This window comes from Cydia pomonella, chromosome 1 (assembly GCF_033807575.1).
Source record: "Cydia pomonella isolate Wapato2018A chromosome 1, ilCydPomo1, whole genome shotgun sequence".
NCBI classification, from domain to species: domain Eukaryota; kingdom Metazoa; phylum Arthropoda; class Insecta; order Lepidoptera; family Tortricidae; genus Cydia; species Cydia pomonella.
The window spans coordinates 13,583,837-13,603,848 of record NC_084703.1 but is presented as its reverse complement, the minus strand read 5'-3'; the positions used below and the strand labels follow the sequence as shown (position 1 = coordinate 13,603,848).

Below are 20,012 nucleotides of genomic sequence, written 5' to 3'. Positions count from 1 at the left end.
TCTAAGCATGGCCCGACATGCTCTTGGCCGGTTTTTAATACCTGTCATACCTTTGTATGAGAGGTATTGAAAACATTTTTTTCGTCCTTTTTCTTTTTCCTACATCATTTATGTATTGATCACGGAGCAAAGGCGCAGACGGACAGACAGACGGACATGGTGAAACTATAAGGGTTCCTAGTTAACTACGGAACCCTAAAATCGGAAATTTAATACATCATCCGTGACTGTAAGTATGACGAATTAGTCCTTGCTTTTGCCGCGTCAGAAATTAACAAAACGGCGGATTCATTTTTTTTGTTATGCAAATTTTAGCTTAAGTCAAAATGATAAGTGTGTGTCACATTCTCGTACTCGTAAATGTGATGCAGAACATATCGAAAACTTAAACCCTATATTCGATTTCGGATTTCTACTTGACTCTCGTAAACAGTTTTGGCAATAGCAATCTCGTTTGTTGCATAATCTATAATATAAGGTAAGTACCTATATACTATTTTGTCAAAAGGTACAATCAAGGTGTATATGTACTCGTATACACGATCTTATTGCCCATTCGTTAAGGTAGTGTGTACATATTTTTGGCACTTTGTCTGTCTCGATATTTATGACGTTGACTGTACCAAATTCTATCATGATCATCGCATTCCTCACAATAGAAAACATAATTAGTTATGGTAATAATCATAGTGTCTTCTGTGTAGTGTAGGTATGTATATTAATAACGATCGTCATTTCGCATATGAAAACAAAAGTGTGTAAATTGAATTTCCAAATGAGGTTCTTGAGTGTCGACCACGTAAGCTAACGTTGGCGCAGAGCAGAGAGATTGTAAATTGAATTTCCAAATGCAAATAAAAATGTCAAGTAAAAGGTAGAAGAGAACAACAAGGAGTCGAATGACAAATAAATGGGAAAATGTTATGAACTGTAGGTAAGTCAAGTGAATATTAATAGTCTACTAGACAAGTTCAAAATAGTGAACAATAGAGATACTACTCCTAAATTTACGTGCAAGACATTGGATTTGGAATAACGTATAGAAAAATGTGTTTGTGGCATTTATTAGCACACAAAAAAACTCAAAAGTTGTAGACAAAAAAGAAGATACTTCCTTATTCGCATGCAAATATCTCAAAAAGTATTAATATTTATGAAATCTGAATAGAATATTATGAACGGGGAGAAAATTTTCAATCACTTGCAGAACCTTGTAAGTATGTAGACCGGTTCGGCCGGCGATAAGCAACAATAGGACCAGGGAAACAAAATGTATCTCCGCTCAGTGCAATGGTGTTGGTTTTTGTTATTTATAAATTGCTGATAATAAGGTTATTATCCTAGACCTGATTAGACCTGAGTATAGTTATTATGAACAGTTTGTTATACTTTTAGGATAATTCAGTATCGAGACAAACCTTACTGGTTTAACAATACTTAGTAAATAATCTGTTCGTATAGCCCTTCTTATATGCATGCTTAACAAGATTACATTAGAAAAGTTTTAATATAATTAATACTTTGGTGATATTGTATATAAATATTTTAGCTTGATTTTTAATTATTTGTTAGTTTTCACCATTATTGTGAAATTTATTTTAAGGAAAGTATAATTTTAATAAAACTTTTATTACGTGATCTTGTTAAATAAGTATATAAAATATTTTAACATTTTTTTTCATATACAATAAAGACGAAAGGCCGAGAAATATGTATGTATTAATAATTGCGATAATTTTCTAACTGTAACTGAAGTAACTATATTCTTTGACATGTTCAAGATACCTACACCATATTACAAAAGAAAATGAAATAAACATTTAATACTTTTAATATAATATTTAATGTTACCTACTCGCTTTTTCACGCCGCGCACGCATCTCGAAAAAGAGACGCGGAGGGCTATGAATTGATCAGCGTTGAATAAAAAATATACATAATAAAGATACAGTTCTGCAAGTTAGGACTTTTTATTGGAAATTTCCTCCACTTTAATAATATGTTACTATAACTATGGCACAAATATTTTATTTCGGACATTATTGAATAACACTCAGTCCCACTTCAACAAAAGGTGCTTTGAGGGAATCGGACGTTTTTATATAAATATATAATATTTCAAATCAGGCCAGTAAGTAGAATAAGTCATGAATGCAATAATAACACCGTAAAAACCGTAGGACATGTTCGAGTCGAACTTGTCCGCCGCAGGTTCCGTACAAATTGAACTTTTTTTTTACTATTCTACTTGTTATAGAATTTTCCCTATACTCGTAGTATAAGACCATATTACTTGCCAAATTTCGTAGTTCTAGGTCAACGGGAAGTATCCTATACAGTGTGTAAATCTGATACTGGCGATAAATTAAACCAGACATAGAACTAATTAGTGTAATCATTGTTAAGTTACACTTAACTGTGACCCCAAAATTAATTTTCTAAAATTTTTTCAGCATTAATGTACTGTAGACATGGTTGCGTTACCAGAATATCTATTCCAAACGATTACTACGCATTTACGAACTTACCTAATATCTGCAGGAACAATCACATGTTCGTATTACACTGCGTTTAATGTTTTGTGGTTCTTTTGGTAGACAGACAGGCATGTTAAAGATATTAAATGTTATTTATTTATATTTTTTATCAACAAAGAACTGACTTCATCTACTTAATGTCATTTTAATCAGTCACGATAACAGTACTTGACGTGATGTTTCCTAATACTGAGCATAGACATACTTTGATAGCACCTTTTCTGAAAATGCATTTCATATCAGTACATTTGTCTGATTTTGTTATTCCAGACGGTGGGAAATAAGCATACGGCCCGCCTGATAATTGTATTATTACCAAAATTTATTTCGAGAATTAACTAAACAGTCTAAACACCACAAAGTTTGGTACATTGTTTCAAAACGTGACAAACTCTTTGGTAAAGTTAAATGTTTTTTATTTTATTTCAACTCTGATTTGACAATGTCAGTCATTCTTGAGTCATTCAATACAGAAGTAATCGTAAGTTATATAAATGCCTCAGTTAACAACTTTACCTGCTCCCGAATTAATGGACATGATTTTGATTTACGGCGAAGCATTACAAAACGGTAATCGAGTGTTAGCTCTGAACAGAGAGCGATTCCCTGATCGAATTGTACCAATAAACGCTCGAGTAATTGTAAACGCGATACAGTGAGTTCGCGAAGGTTTGCCCGTGACTGAAAGGGGGAGGGAGCAGCTATTCACGATGAAGTACCAGTTCCATTACAAGACCGAATCCTCCGCCATTTTGCACTTGACCCTGAGAGCAGTAGATGGAGGTAGAAGAAGAACTGAGAAACAAGATAACTTAAGTTTTTCAGAAACTTTTCAGAGATACCATCAAGATATCTGTAACCGGCGAAACTAAACTGTGCTTTTAATAGGTAGGTATTAAAATAAATTGCTTTTTTAAGTCTGTAGTTTTTTTACGTGTACGAGGATCTAACTTTATTTTTGATACTACGTATTACGTTTATCAGATAAAAAGCATCATACTTGATTATTATTTACCCACTCATGGCAGTTAATGACAATAATGACATTACATACGCGATATGAGCTTTTGAAAGTAACTGTCAACGAGCGTTTTTTTGCGGGCCGAATTATTTTGTATGGATAAAATTTTAATTGCAATTCTAAGTATAAAATATCTAATTACATTTTTTATGTCCTATACTAACCACCGTTAAGAGATTCGCCCGTATTAGATTTACACACTGTATATCGCACATCAAAATATACGTTTCTTGCGGCATAAACGGCCTTATCTTTTTTTTACGTAAACTTAGAAGTTTGAATTTTTCACAGCTTCAAGGGACTGTAGACTTGAGTATATGGTTTTAATTTTAACTTAATACCTCCACGCGTTCCCGATATAAAGTCTTGATAGACAGACAGACGGATGGACGGACGGAGAAATCAGGTCTATCATGAGTGTACTTGATAAAGTATTTTTCATAAGGAAACAATCATACAAGGGGAGTTTCACTATACGCTTATTATGGGTAAGTTCGGGCTCGGCGAATGCGGGTTGGGTTAGTCGGGTAGCTACAGTTACTTTACGTGCACGAACAGAATTCACAACAGAACAAGGCAGGTCATGATTCGAGTGCGCCCTTATAGTATTATTCTAATTAAATAATACACAAACTTTATTTCTAACTTACTTCACGTTGTTTCTCATGTTGTTGAAATTTGTAGCAATGTATTCTCCGTCCGCACTGCAACAAAAAACTCTATTTAGCACAATATAAGAAGAGTACAACAGCAACGATGTATATGACTAAATAAACTTTTTAGTTATGAAATATAATGCCGTGGCCTGCGAAAGAAATTTATATAGTAGCATACGAACGACCTTCCTAAAATAAAAACTTTTTGCTGAAAAACAAATGTACGTATAATAGGTAGATATGTAGGTACATAAGGCACAAACAAGCATTTCAATTATGGACTTCACCTTTCTTAAGTACATTACCTAGTCTGTAGCCCATTGCCCATAAAATCGGTCCGATGGATGTGTCTCAAAATGATTTCAGCGGTCAAAGCCAAACACCATTGCGTTGTTTTGTTACATAGTCCTGTGACTCGTAAGTAGGCTTGAAATATCCATCATCGAATCCGAAAAAATACTGTATATGAAGAGAGGCACAGTTAGTGGAAAATATAAATGCTTAATAGAACAAAAACTTATATGTAAGCATTAGAAAATATCTAACAAGTAGGTACAAATTATTTTATTGATGAACAGCATTTCCATGATGTAGTCCATGTAATAAGCTATTATTAAACCTGCTCAATAGCAAAATCGATGATCTACAAATATATCGAGCAAATAGGTCTGTCGGTGGGCATAAAAAATAAACATAAGGAATAACCATCACAGACATGTAACATGTACCTACAATATCAGTTCACTACTTAAATAAACAGTTAATATTGGATGCCTAAGATGCCTACAAGTTTGCAGTTCAATCTTGGATACTCAATAATACTTAACTCACAAAGAACCTCAACTAAGGAAATTGCAGCCTCGATTGTAACTCGCTGCATCGGATATTGTTCAAGGAACCTTTCTGTCTGTCTTTGAGACAATTGTGCCTTTAGGTCACTGCGATTGACGAATATACATAATGCAATATCCACGTCTTTTTAGGTAATACCTCCAATGGAGACAATAGGTTAGAATTGGGGCGCATTGGTAACGCGTGACGGGTATAGATATCTAGGCTCACATAGCTATACTATTCGCTGTGCCGCAATAGTACCTAGATTAAATTGTTTTCATGAATCTGACGGCAACACGGTACCTACTAGTTACGTGTTAAACTTTGTACATTAAAGGTAAGACGCAGTATCAATAGGTACATACATTCAATTTTATATAATTATTTGTATCCGTATCTATAGTTGCTTCTTGTTTGCGCTTGTCTTGTAATGATTTCACTACCTATAAATAAAATTTTAGCTATAGAAAAAATTTCTATCAACTGCAAGGTTATAAGGTAAGTGACCAGATCCAGGGCAATGAGATGGCTGATATATCAGCTTGTGATGCAAAATGAGCTGTTTCCTACTTTACTCAAGCTAACGCGTTCGTGAGCAGTTTCCGAGAATGTCAAAACGCTTACGCGCTGTTAGCGGGTTAATTGCGTAATTCTTTTGACGGTCGACTACGGTTTGAAATGTTTAAACCTAGTTCAAAGTCTTACTATATTACAAATGACATTCGGCATCTGGTGCTGAACAACTATAAGTAGGTAGGTACTACGCAATCAAAACAAATCACAGGGCGCTTTAAGAGCGCTCTCACATGAAAAGTCTAAATACTTAATGTAAAATTGATAATATTCCTCGATGAAATTCAGGACTTTTAATTTTTAACATAGTTACGTAATGTGCTAATTATCGCACTCGGCCGGTACAGTAGCACCATATGTACTATAATAGTAGGTACATTACGATACAAGTGCGAGAAGTAGGACATTCGCAACGATTAGCGATAGAGGGGCAAAGCTATAGATTCATTACACAACCTATTCCTAATGCAATGACGAAACATAAACAAGCGAGTATAATTTATTTCTAGTAAAAAAACTATATTATTATTATACATAAGTATATTTGCGATGGATTTAGTATTTTCGTACAAAATAATATTTATTAGGACTTTATGTACGAGCGAGAGGGAAAAATGTGATAAAAGGGATAGGCATACTGAGCTCGTACAGCCTGCCGCAGCGCGTAAAATACCTAAACTCGCTCAACGCCGAAACGTAATAGCGCTCTTAATCGCAACCTCTTATTCTCAGACTATACTAGTAGTTGCGGTTGTCTATTCTTGTTTATTTGCTTAACATGTAGGCCAATTAGTTTACTTCTTATTCAATAAGCAAGCAATAACTACCTACTTTTATTATTGCTTATTTATTGAATTTTTGCTCTTATAACTGCCTACATAATGCCCAATGTAAATCTTCCAGTCTTCTGTTATAATATAACTTTAGGTTTTATAGTATCCAAAATCCTATCCTTGACATTTGGTAATAAAAAAAACAATGTAAGCGGATATACTTAGCTAAAAAAATCCAGATTGCGCAAACTTCGTTTTTAACTTTTATGTTCTGTGCAATAAAAAACTAACACAAAAAGTAAAGACAAACAAACGAATGGTAATTGCTCGACTAATTGATTCCCACATTAGTTAGCATGAGATAATTAATTCTTCAACAAGATTTTTGATTTAGTTTATAATAATAATGCTGCACTAAAATTAGTTTAAGTACTTTAGGTCAACGACACCAAGAAAAGAACAAAAACTGATATTTTTAAAATGAGTCCTCACTCAAGATTTGCCTGTAACTTTTTTTTAACTAACAAAAAACATTCCGAATTCTGTTTGCAATTTAATTAACTTTACGTGTGTTTATTACACTTGAATTTTCTATAAGTACATTACATTAAAGACAATTTATTCAAATAACAGAACAATTTTTGAAATCGGATCACATGATAGAGAATTATCCTCGAAAAACCAACATTCTTACGTGCATTACATCGAGCAAATTAGTTAGACAATTCCGATAGAGAGCGTGTACACAATTACTTAGTGTAGGTACTCGATCAAAAGTTTTTATAGTTATACGAGATAATTCAAAGTTTGTACGGAACCCTCGGTGCGCGAGTAAAACGAACTCGCATTTGACCGGTTAATTTTATTTTATAAGAACTTATTTAACATATTATTAAATATTAAAACAACTACGGCATATTTTACGAATACATTTTAAAATATAAGCCGGTAGAACCGAACAGTTATTAACTGTCTAAAATTTACACATGACGATAAAATACTTCTTTAAGAAAGGAGGTGTTAGATACTCAAATTTTAAGTTTTTTTAAAGTTTTAAGTTTTTTAAGTTTTAAGTTTATTAACCTCAAAAGTTTACACCTAATACATAATATCTTATAATATATTACATAGGATTCATTGTCCAAGAGTTTTTCGCTGATACTTAAAATAGGTATGAACCTGTGCTATAAGTACCAGTTACCTTCCATTTGTCTCTATATACTTTATACATGTATTATATCTAGACGGGTGTTATTTATAATCATACTGTAAAGAAAGTTATACACAGTGTGTGTGTGTGTGTGTGTGTGTGTTTTCAATTCAAATGCCTTCTTAGAAATATAGGTACTTTAGTATTTTGACGCCAACTCGTAGCTGCTGCAGTATTTTTTTAAAAGTGAATCACATAAAATGTTGATGCTTAGTTACCATTGAAATAACAACTGCTTACCAGCTGGCTGCTGACGTACGTGATTGGCAGTGTGTGTAAGTATTAATGACAGCAGCTTGCATTTGAGTGCTTAGTTACCACCTCCTAGTGAGTATTATATTCTTTGCTTTCTAACCGTTATTGTCATTGTGATTAAATGAGGGTGTATGTCTGTCTTAAAGGAAAAACTCGAAGTTAAGATATATGTGACGAACTGAAAGCCTACGTGAAAATGACAACTTAGATGTCCATATTTTTGTGAAGATTCGAACCCAAGATCTCTAAACTTAGTGGGCAGGCAGGCAGGGTCACTACCTACTAGGCTAAATAGAAGGCCTATTCAACCTGTTTACAAAATTTCAAGAGAATCGGTACAGAAATGCGAACTGTTTGTAGAACAGCGGGAACCGGAATAACGCAACGATTTTTTCCAAGATGAATCGGAGACGCTGCCCTCGCGCTTCGCGCTCGCTCTGTCAGTAAGATTGACGATTGCCTAAAATGCCTTCTTCATTGCTAGGTCGGCTTTATGATCCACAAGTTTTTGACTTGAGTATTCATTTTTGACTTGAGGCCATTTAGTTCATCGAGAGTAAGATTGCCTGTTGATTGATTGATTCACGTCACGTCATATTGCCACAACATACAATATTCCATCGGCCTCATACTGTAGTGACTGTACCAGTTAGAATTAAAGATAGATTTTAGGTACTCCAAAAAATGAAAAACTAAACGCGCTGTATTGGTAAACGGACAAACGTGAGACAGTGATCTGTACGAACGTTATTAGAATCTTTACTATCACGGTTTACCAGGAATGTAGGTACTCACAAATCTCACCATCGCATAAAAAAATATATTTATCTAAAAATAGGTACATAATGTTAATTAAGACCTTTATTTCTGCTCAAAATAGCCATTTAATAACAATGATATCTGCGATCCCGGGCACGCGCGGCCGGCTCAGTGCTCAACGAATTGCATTCGGAGGACTTAAACTCACTGCACCTAAAGTAGTTGCATGATAATGATGTTAGCAGTGAAAAATTTGGGCGTCACAAAATACGTAATGAAGTTTCGTTTGTCAATTTTATTGCAAAGATTTATTTGGATTGATACAATTTATAAGAATATTTTTTCGTTGAATTAACTGAATTATATATTTTATCGAATTGTTATCAATTGTTTTTATTTGCTTCAGTTTTGGATACCTTAATTATTCGATGTCCCCAAAACGTCACCAGGAAAATAACCAAATTATGAGGTTTGAACGATATCGAGTGGTCACACGCCAAATCATGAAGTGATTATAGTAATAGTGCGTGAGTTGGTAGTAACTTAGTCCATATATAAATACAGTGTTATGATTACGTGGAGGAAAAGCGATGGTGAAATCGCCTGGTCGTGTCCAGTTTTCCCGTCCGCCGGGATAACGCGAGCGGATGGACCGGCGGAGCTCACCTCGACTATTTTGCTTTAAATGGTATTCGAAGGAAGAATGAGTAAGAACTGTAGTAATTATCTTTATAAGCTTTATAAATGCAAACATTAAACAGCGCTATTTACAATAACGATTATTCTCAATTAATTTGCCTCGGATGAAGATTACAAATTAACTCATAAAAAAGTATTAAGAGGATCACCCTGAGAGTATGGAGATAGACAACTGTAAATTATTGGTGTACCATTAATGTTACAGAAAATATAGGCATACCTATTTATAGGTATGCACTGAAGTAGCGAAAATAAATCACTAAAATATTAAACCGACTCAATGTCTTCAGTAGGTAGCCACTATCAATGCTTTTATAGTCAGAATGGAAACAAATCAATATTCAATAACCATAAACGTCATTCAATTGAGTTTTAATCGAACAGATGGTACTCCACGTCTTGGCCGTGACGCAGTCCCGGAGATCATTGCTGAAATAAGGTCGGCAAGACGCGGTGGCGTCTAGAGACGGCAACAGGCCTCTGCTAGAGGCCGGTGTGAACTGTTTTCGTGCAATGGTTTCGGTGAAATAATAGGCGCTATTTTTGTTTTTGATGTACACATCATTCTTTCATAGTGGAACAAACTATCAACGTCAAGCGATTAATAAGCATTGGGTGGACAATAATTTTAGTTTAATACATTCTATTTAACCGGGCTATCTTTAGGATCGAAAACGAGATATTTGACAGTACCTATAGGCACCTCAGCACATTTTTTTACGAACTTGCTTTTTTCCAAATTAGAATTTCAGATTTAGTTGGTAACTCTAAGTAGTTATTTGTTATACAAGGGGGCAAAGTTGTTGTTTAACCCCTCGTGCTATTGATAACCGAGCAAGCGAAAGGTTCCAAAATTAAACCGTGTAGTTCAAAAAGTGGAGTCTTGAAGGTTGCGATAGCCACGTCAATGAAACCGAATAGATAGATACATAGATTAAATTTATTTCTCATTGAAAATTACATGATAATTAACAATGTCACAATGTTTCTAAATAACATGAACTCACAAAAAGAATCTGACGTTGTAAAAGACAATAATAATTCATTAAAAATAATTTAATATAGGAAAAAATTAATAATAATAAACAAAAAACAGCAATACTCTACGATCACTACTTTGGGAGCTACAGGGTGTTTTGCCCCTTACACCCCTGATTTATTTCCTCTGGTTTTTTTTTAATTTTCTTGAATTACGAGGATTTTAAGGCACGAGAGTTAGCAAACATTTTCAAACACAAAATTTTTCGCCACATCAACTCGAGATAGAGGCGAGGCAGACAACGAAAAGAATTTCGACCCAAATTACTAACTGTAAAACGTTACAAATCATTTAACTAATTCTACGGATTCCACACGTGCCACATGTTGAGAAAGAAGACTTCGGCTCTCCGAAACATGTCGCGCGAGTGACTAAAAACACGTGAGTGGAATCCGTAGAATTAGTTAAATGTTAGTATGTCTCACGACAGTTTAAACTCAATGATTGCAATCATTATTGGACAATATTTATCATTCAAAAGCATTATTTGAGAGGTATCAGTTCAAAATGTACATTATCTTACTTTGCCACTCTGGATGGATGGATGGATAAAATGCAGCTTTCTCATCTGTTTTTAAAGGATAAAGAGAGCCTTTGCGAGCTGGCGTGGTGAAAAAAACATAATTGGAGCTGCAACATACATACTTCAATCAAGTACTTAGCTAACTATGTATGCTTTCAAAGTACGTGTATATTTTTGTAAAAATGTATGAATTTACACCGATTTTACTGTAAGCTATTAGCGTAGGTACATTTTACTAAGTAGGTAAATCCTCAAGGTGAAAGAAATAAATTGATTAAAAAAGCACTTTGTTCACGCCCTCTAAAAGTAATATATTATGTATTACACGTATGTATCCAATTCGCGCCTAATAATATGAAGTCTTGGAACTGAAGATGAAATGTGATCGCGTTGCTTTCTCAAAAGAATGTTTTTGTAGTCAATACATAACACACTAGGATTGTCGATGTAAAAGATTAACACAATTAAAACGAAAGTGGAGAACCCGCGCGAAAGCACCTCTTTATACAAACGTTTTCCTCATTTTCTTTTCTGGATATCAACATTATTGAAAATATTTTGACGCAATTTATTGTATATCAATCACAGCTATGCCCCTACGTTTGTTTTTTTTTTTTAATTTTAATTATTATAGGAGTTAGAAGCATTTCAAATTATGTATGAAATCTGTTTTTGCTCAAATTTTTCATAATAATACAAAAATCTAAAAAAGTAAAACGTAGGGGCATAGCTGTGATATGGTAAATATACATCAAACTATGTAAAAATATTTCCCAAAATGTCAATATCCATAGAGGAAAATGGGGACTACGTTTGTATGCAGAATCGGCGGTCCTCTTAAGTAAAATGTAAAATAACAATTTAAAATATTTCTTGTTAACGAAATTTACCTACTTGATATAAAAGAAAATCACCTCTGTTTGTTATATATACATTTTCTTTAATACATATACATCTCAAGATTCTTGTAAATAATTTGAGTTTGTTGAGTTTTGAGGTATTAAATCGGTCGGCCTATATTTATGAGCACATTAATATTCATACTACTTACAGAATTCTCACTAAGAAAACCAATGTTTGACAGTGGGTCACAAATCCATGTTGTGTCGCCCTAACGCATGACACTTTCCCTTTCTCGTCCGCTGGACTGTGCCTTATTACTCTTATTAGGTTGCATGCCATTTATGCTTTTACCGGGATTCGATCTCAGCCACTCGTTACCATCCGTTTCGAATATAGGTTCACTACCAAGAAGACTATTACGTTCATCACAAAGCATTAGAAATTACGTTTTAGAAAAAAATGTTTTCATGTAAATACAGTCGGTACGGTTTAGACTTGTCATGAGCGCGCGTGGTATGTTGGTATAAATCGTGTCATTCACGATCACGTGTGCCTTGACTCGTATTGTCGTGTTTTTAAAGTTTAGACTTTACAAATCTGCGCATCATCGATCGATCGATAACGTAGTGGGACCAATGACCGAAAGTCTTTTTTTATTCAAGGAAATAAGGGTAGGAAACAGATTTCTTAATATGGCAACATTGTTCTAGCATACTTTTGATTGGCACCCATTGACATAAGTGTAATCCATCATTTTGTTTGAAAATGGCTAACTCCTATTTTACATATTATTTACTTCAAAAAGATCACGTATATGTGCAAAAGCTACGTAGTTACTGACAAAGATCTAATTTACCGTTATCTATTATGTTTTCAATTTAATTTTCTGTATAGTCATCAGAAATCAAACATTCATATCAAGGTAGATCTAGTTACGACTAAGATTGTTATATAGTTATAATAATTCCTAATTTCTAAACATTTCCAAATAAGTAGTGTCGGTAACTGGTACTGTCGATAACTGGGTGTTGATTACTGGAGATTTAGTGTCGATGATTGGAGATTTTTGTTCTTCTATTTTCTTCTAGTCTATGTTTAGTAAATAAAAACGATACACCCTTTTATTATCTCAAGAATATACTTTACCATACTAGTTTAAAGTTGACTATATGACTTTTAAATATATAAAGAAGCCCACTATCTCCTAAGTGTGCCAATTATTGGTGCCACTACGTTACTTACTTACTTCAAATAATCCGTCCGTTTCTCGGAATATCAATATTTAAAATGTCGTTGAGTTTCATTACAAATACTAATTTTTGATATTATTCCTTTTTTCGATCTTCTTCTTCCTCCTGCCCTTACCCACGTTATGTGAGGTCGGCACAACATGTTCTTCTCTCCCATTCTCCTCTATCTTTCGTCACCACAGCACTCACTCCTTTCTTTCTCATATCCTCTTTCACACAATCCATCCATCGTTTTTTGAAAAAAAATGTACCACCGTAAATACAATCAGTATGTTTTATTTTTCGACTATGTTATGCGCGCAGCTGCAGCCAGCTAGTAACGTGGGCCATAGTGCGCATCAACATCGCTGTAATGCGCAATAATACACTATTCCGGTTTTTAATCTCATGATGCCTCGTGGCATTGTAAGTGGCGATCATTTCCATCAATAGCAAACTTGGAGCCAGTCGATAAACTAGCTTGCAGCCAACAGGTTTTTAGGGTCCCGTAGAGAACTAGCAACCCTTATAGTTTCACCATACCCGTCTGTCTATCTGTCCATCTGCATCTATAAAACTAGAAAAAAATATATTACCTCTCCCACGTGTAAAATAGGGATTTTTTTTCGCTTAAACCGTAAAAAAAGCCCCTCTCCCCCTCCAAATTTTTCAACCATGGGTCCATAATGTATGGAAAAATCATGAAAATAATGCTTAGTAAAAAGTTAGGGCTTTGTGTAACAAGTTTCCCCTTATAGAGCAAGAGGCCATGACTGCCAGACATACGTGATGATTGATGATGATGGTGGTTATTTTTTATTTATGAAAAAAGTTTTCATTTCACAATGTTTATTTTTACCATAAATTATATAGCCAGGAGGTATAGGTAAAATACCCCTCCGTTTGGGCGGCTCTGGAACCTGCAACACTCGGCTTTAACATTAGATTGTATTCTCCATATGAATGTCCCATCTCAGATTTCGTTTTGTTCAGTCTAAGCTCGGGATTCCCTGGAGTCTAACCGCAATCAATATGAGCAGGATTTATTATTTACCCTCCCTCGTATTTTGCTTGTAGTAGGTACATCACTCCATAGTATTTCGTACGAATGTTTTTAAGGAATATAACTGCGTTTTTAGGCAACTTTGTACAATTTACTAAAAAGTTAGCTACACAGTTTTTGAATCGTCTACATATACATACTGAATCTCAAAATATCAAACATTACTGTAACTATACATATTGGGTTGTGTGACTTCTTTATTTTATTTTAAATCACACTAACAGAGACTTTGTTCAGATACATGTGAACACCATGTCCACTCCAATATTTCTGATCGCGACTGAAGGATGATTACACAGCTCTACATCCAGTATGGTTAACTTGTCTAGTTTATAAACATTTTCCAGTTCAAATCACAAATCGAGACTATTTAGAAGTCGGTGTTGTACCTACCAGCAAGATGTTGCTTTAATAGGACACTGCTGTTTTTACTGCCCACGTCCACACGCATTTTACGATGATGGGATGGATTGCTCTCGGAAAATATAGACACTTTTATGGTCGAGTAGAGGTGTAAATATGACGCAGGCAAGCCAGGAGCTATGGAGTGTTGTTGTAAGGTCGAGCATCAAAGGAAGAGTGGCTCGACTAGGATCGCCGCACTTGACATTATCAGAATCCACTAATACGAAGGATATTCTCGCTCATATTATAGCTACTTCATCGAACTTTGTATCTCAACGATCAAATATCAGACAAACTACGAAAAGGAGTTAAATTACCTTTTAATATTTTGGACGGCACTTTACGACTTCTGCACCACGACTGCTGAACTGTGATTGTCTTAGTTTTTCTTCTTTAATATATAATCATTAAAATTTATTGTCGGTAGCGTGCGTTTTCAAAGGTTTTTAGTAATTGCTTAATTTGCTAAAAAAACAGTCATTTTTCTCGTAAGTGGAAAAACAGCATGAAAATTATGTATCCCAATATGGTTAATCCTAAAAAAAGTGTGTCTATCTACTAATTCACATGTTTACACAATGGAAATAATTTATCATTATTTTCTAATTCATTTTTTTCACAGGGTACGGTGACAACTGTCATCTCCATACAATTCTTAACCTTCAAACACAATATTGTATTTTTTAGACTTTACATGTATAAATTGTAGTAGACGAAAATATGGTTTTGTTTGCAAATAAAAATAATGTTTTTTAAGGGGTTTCCTAACGCCAATGACTTTCGATCAGCAGGGCTAAGATACCGATACCGATAGTCGTTTGTCTTAGAATTCTATATATAGTGCAAATGTAAGAGTAACGGCTCAAAAGACTCAAAAATCGATGTAAACCGCGGGAAGCCCCTTAATCATCGTTTATTTTTACCTTATTTACTTACTTACGGGTGGAATGTTTGCTTAATAATTTATTAAGATTGAAATAACAAAATCAGACTATAATAGTTTAATATTTTTATTGGGCTGGGCTGGGTATTAATCCACTTCTTTCCCCGTCGGTCGAATACAATGAACATGCAGGCAAGGATTACGAGACCTAGGGCCCTTAGGTACTTGCTATGGCACTTAGAATTTAGGGGAGCCCCCTTCTCCATCTCAAAACTAGTGCTAGATTGGCCAGGCCTTGTGGACCTAGGCGGAAATCTTAGCCCCTAGGCCCTGTGAACATGTTTAGGTACCTATTTAAGTATCTGCGTTTTATTGCTATCCCTATATTATAAAACGTGGTTCACTATTCTTTTATATAATATTATTAATTAGATATATAGGTTTCGTTAATGTGTTTAACGTAATTAAAATCATACTATAATTAATTATATATTACCTAATCAACGACATACATAATGTTATTCTTGATATAATGCTTATAGGCTATATCTACACTTGGTTATACACCGCCTGTTTGATCTAACTAGTGACATGACATAATAATTTCTGGGCCTCAATAGAAATTAAGTCTGATTCTGATTCTGAAAGGGCTCCCTGAAACCTGAATAGGTTAGGTTAAAATTGCGACTCCACACAAACGATATCTAGCTAAAAGTGGGTTATGTTATGTTAGAACTGCGACCCCGCATATAATAGTACATTACGATACAAGTGCGAAAAATAGGAAATTCGAAACGAGTGCCGATAAATTAAAACACGACCGAAGGGAGTGTTTTAAATCGACACGAGTTGCGAATTACCTATTCGCACATGTATCGTACAACGTTTTACAGTACATATGGCCCTTTAAATGTTCGACACAGTAACATAATATGCTACTTCTCGCACTAGTGCTATAAAGTAGCCCCATATGTACTGTAAAAATGTTTTTTGATTTATAAAGTGTTACGCTATATTAATCCCTTTGTGTACCTGTCTGTTATCAAAATATGTCCCTAAACTACGAATGTGGTCACGTTTAGCGTTTTGCTCACGTGTTAATTCAAGAGACTGGGCATGTTATTGTAACTCGCCGAGAAATTTATCACAACTAGTTTTGTCTACTCTCGCGGAGGATTAGCCCGCCCACGCGCGCTCGGCAGTTATAGAAATTTGCAGATAATTGCAGAAAACAAAGTTTGTTATGTACTTCATGGTGAAAATAATGTAAAATAATGTTACTATGGAGTTCATAGTTCGTCTTTGCAAGTTCTGCACTGATAGAATGTTTTTACTCAAGATGTTTACCTTGTAATTCCATGTTTTTTGTAAAACTGTTTTCATGACCACTTTACACAATTTATTTTATCTTGATGTATTAAAATTTATATTAGTACAGGTTATAAAATAATAAATAAGAGTCTCGAGAGTCATGCTGCATTTCCGAGGTCAGATATACAAACATAAGAGCAGAGCGGGCCTATGGGCTCATGTATTTCAAGTTTAGTAACAAGTTCCTACTCGTACACCCTGTTAAGTATAATTACAACCTCGCGGCTGCTGTCTCTGTGTGCGGCTCATATATGATTAGACCTATGGATAGGACCAAAATCCGCTCTGTATAACTACCAGTTACCTTTAATTAAACATGTTAACTCATGCTCCGCACAAGCATCTCAAATGACCCGAACACTATACTAATAGGCATGAGTAAATTGATGATAAAAGGTTATCTTTAATATCAGTTTACTGAATTTGTGACCTAGTCACCTAATCGTTATATAGTGCTTTTCTATCACTCCCAGTCAGAATGGCGGTAATCGAATTTAACTACTGAGAGCCTGATAAAAATAAATTCAAAGTTTCAGCATACGCATCACCAAAAGATATGAAGTTTTTTTACATAAATATTGATATAAAGTTTACTCCATTTTTTTAATGTACACACAATATAATAGGTAAGTCGAAAATTTGTAAATTTCCGAAACCGTGCTCCTGCCTGTAAAACCCATACTAATTATAACAGTATTGTGCTGATCATAATTCCTCGATTAAGTCGTTTGAACGTTCAAAAAGAGACATACATCGAAGTCATAACACAAACTGTTTCGTTAATTTAGCCAATAAAAATAGAACATTTTTTTTATTTCTGTAAATTAAACAGCTTGTAATATTAGTAGGTACCGATCGTTCAAAAAGATAATTGAAAATAGTTATCTATAGATTTATGGCAAAAGCAGAATTGAAGTAGTACGTAAGTATTCTGTATACAACATCGAAGCTCACTTCAGTCATATCATATCTAAGCCACACTACAAGGCACGCTTCGCAAACGTTCTAGAAAGCTTAAAGGAAAATATCCTTCTAGATAAAAAGCCTTCGGGGGCTAACGCTCCTTACTTAGTCTCTTCTTCTTCCTCGCGTTGTCCCGGCATTTTGCCACGACTGACGACGAGCCTGGGGTATCTTGATAACTAATCCCAAGATTTGGCGTAGGCACTAGTTTTTAGGAAAGCGATTGCCATCTGACCATCCAACCCAGAGGGTAAACTAGGCTTTGTTGGGATTAGTCCGGTTTCCTCACGATATTTTCCTTCACCGAAAAGCGACTGGTAAATATCAAATGATATTTCGTACATAAGTTCCGAAAAACTCATTGGTACGAGCCGGGGTTTGAACCCGCGACCTCCGTATTTCAAGTCGCACGCTCTTACCGCTAGGCCACCAGCGCTCCTTACTTAGTCGTTTTTAATTAATTAACAACTTCTTATAAAGATTTATTTGATGTTGGTAAAGTAAAAATAATAACAAAATGCATTTTTTGCCAATTTATTAAATTGAGGCGTATACCTATTATATAAGATTTATCTTCATACACTGGGCTTCGCAGCGTAAGATGTTACCGGAATGCTTCTAAGACAAGAGAGTAACTTCACAATCACTGGTTCGTTAGCCTTGTCATTTGATATATGTGCCTAGTGATAACAGATTCAAATTATATAACTACTTATATAATAATAATATAATATTTAATATCAAAAGAAATAAAAACGATTCACTTCTTCATTCGCAGTATAGTCTTGTATAGTAGAAATATAAACAGTTTGACATCACATGTGATTTATTAACCTTCTCGTTAAGCTCGGTGCATCTAAAGCAAAACTTACGAGTCAACAAAATACTCCGTATATAACGTAGGAATGTGTAATTAGGGACCTATATAAAAGTAAGTGATCAAATGAATGATCTTGAGTAAGCTAAGAATTGATAAGGTAATCGAGAACGAAAGTTTTTGAAATCATGGCTTTTGTTACATGAAAGACATTGATGTTATACGTATGCCTGAAAATTGACATTAGCTAACTGCTTTCGTCTCAGAACCGGCTCAGCGACGTTCAATTAATCAGTAAGTAAAACAGATATATATAACAATATTTAGGCATAACGAATTTAATACGGTTATCAGTTAAAGACATTAAAGTGTGTAAGTTTATTCGGCCTCAAAGGCAAAACATTAAGAATATTGTTGATATTTATTTGGTTCTTTACTATTAATTGCTTGTTTGCATAGATAATAAAGTAGGTGCAGATCATTACGTCAATTACTACGTAATTCGAATTTTAGTGATATCGTACATGGAGTAAACTAATTTAGGCTTAGTAACATATGTAGAACTCACATTTCTCACTTAAGTAGTAGTATAACTAAACTAGCCTAACTAATCTAGGTTTACCTCTTAATTATTGACAAGAAGTTATAACGGTTTACTGGTTGAACGCTTGGCTGCGAGCGACTTATATTATATTAAGTAAATAAAAAGTAAATACTTGATTTTGTTCCAAAAATAAGTTACTTTCTCCTAGATATCCACCGCGCAACTACTTTACCAACCGCCTGACATGAGTGGTCGACCCATAGTTAAACAATTAAGTCGAAGACATAATGCAGGGCTGACGTTCATGAATATACAAGTAATAATTAAAAAAATACTATATAAAAGACACCTACTCAGTCGTTAGTTAGCTAATTTTTCTATTGTCTTAGAAATCAAATAACTAAAAGTAACTATAACTCAAAAACAACTCGTAAATCGCAAAGCACAACAGCAAGACACTTAGCACTTCCAAATAAAACCGCAGATTTATGAACTTACCTCATTGAAGTAGTGTCCGTTTGTTTATTTTTGTTGTTAGAACACTTACGCGGGCGACATGCGGCGACGGGCGAGCGCGGCGCGAGTGGCGGGCGGCGCGACCGAGCGACGTTCACAGTCTGCGCCTTACGTGATGAGACTGAGCGGTCAGGGAAACTACCGCCGGTTGAGGAAAGCGCGGACCGAACTCTATCTAGGCGGCTCCGAGCTCACCTGCCTGCTTGCGAGTAGTCGAGGAAGCGGCCGCTGCTGCGCTGTCGACTGCGGCCGACTGAGTCACGCGCCAACCACACCATCACTTTTATATGCCGAGCCCCTTCTCGGACTTGCTACTTACACAGGTTTGCTTTTCCCCATGAGAGCCTGTGGGACCAGGAATGTGCAACAGCGACTTGTGAGCCGGAGACTCCGTTATTACCGCTCCCTGCTATTGCTAAACTATCCTTACCACTACTTACCCATATTCATATTTATAAACAGGGACGAGTACTTACCGACTTTACGACGGATATCCGTA

General features: G+C 35.0%; 1 protein-coding gene across 8 annotated transcripts in view; it reads right to left on the bottom strand.

Annotated features, from left to right (window-relative positions):
* LOC133515840 (neprilysin-2) overlaps positions 1 to 19,780 on the bottom strand; it is a 66,145-nt gene extending 46,365 nt beyond the window's left edge. For 3 of the 8 annotated variants that reach the window (XM_061848432.1, XM_061848452.1, XM_061848471.1), the window contains exons 1-2: positions 19,545 to 19,780; positions 4,209 to 4,262 (exon numbers count right to left, since the gene is read on the bottom strand). In XM_061848432.1, coding sequence (XP_061704416.1) covers positions 4,209 to 4,262; positions 19,545 to 19,555 — 65 coding nt within the window. In that variant the 5' untranslated portion in view covers positions 19,556 to 19,780. Of the gene's footprint in view, positions 1 to 4,208; positions 4,263 to 19,495 lie in introns of all 8 variants that reach the window. The other 5 variants (XM_061848441.1, XM_061848445.1, XM_061848444.1 and 2 more) reach the window with 5 other exon arrangements.
* Between the last annotated feature and the right edge of the window lie 232 nt (positions 19,781 to 20,012).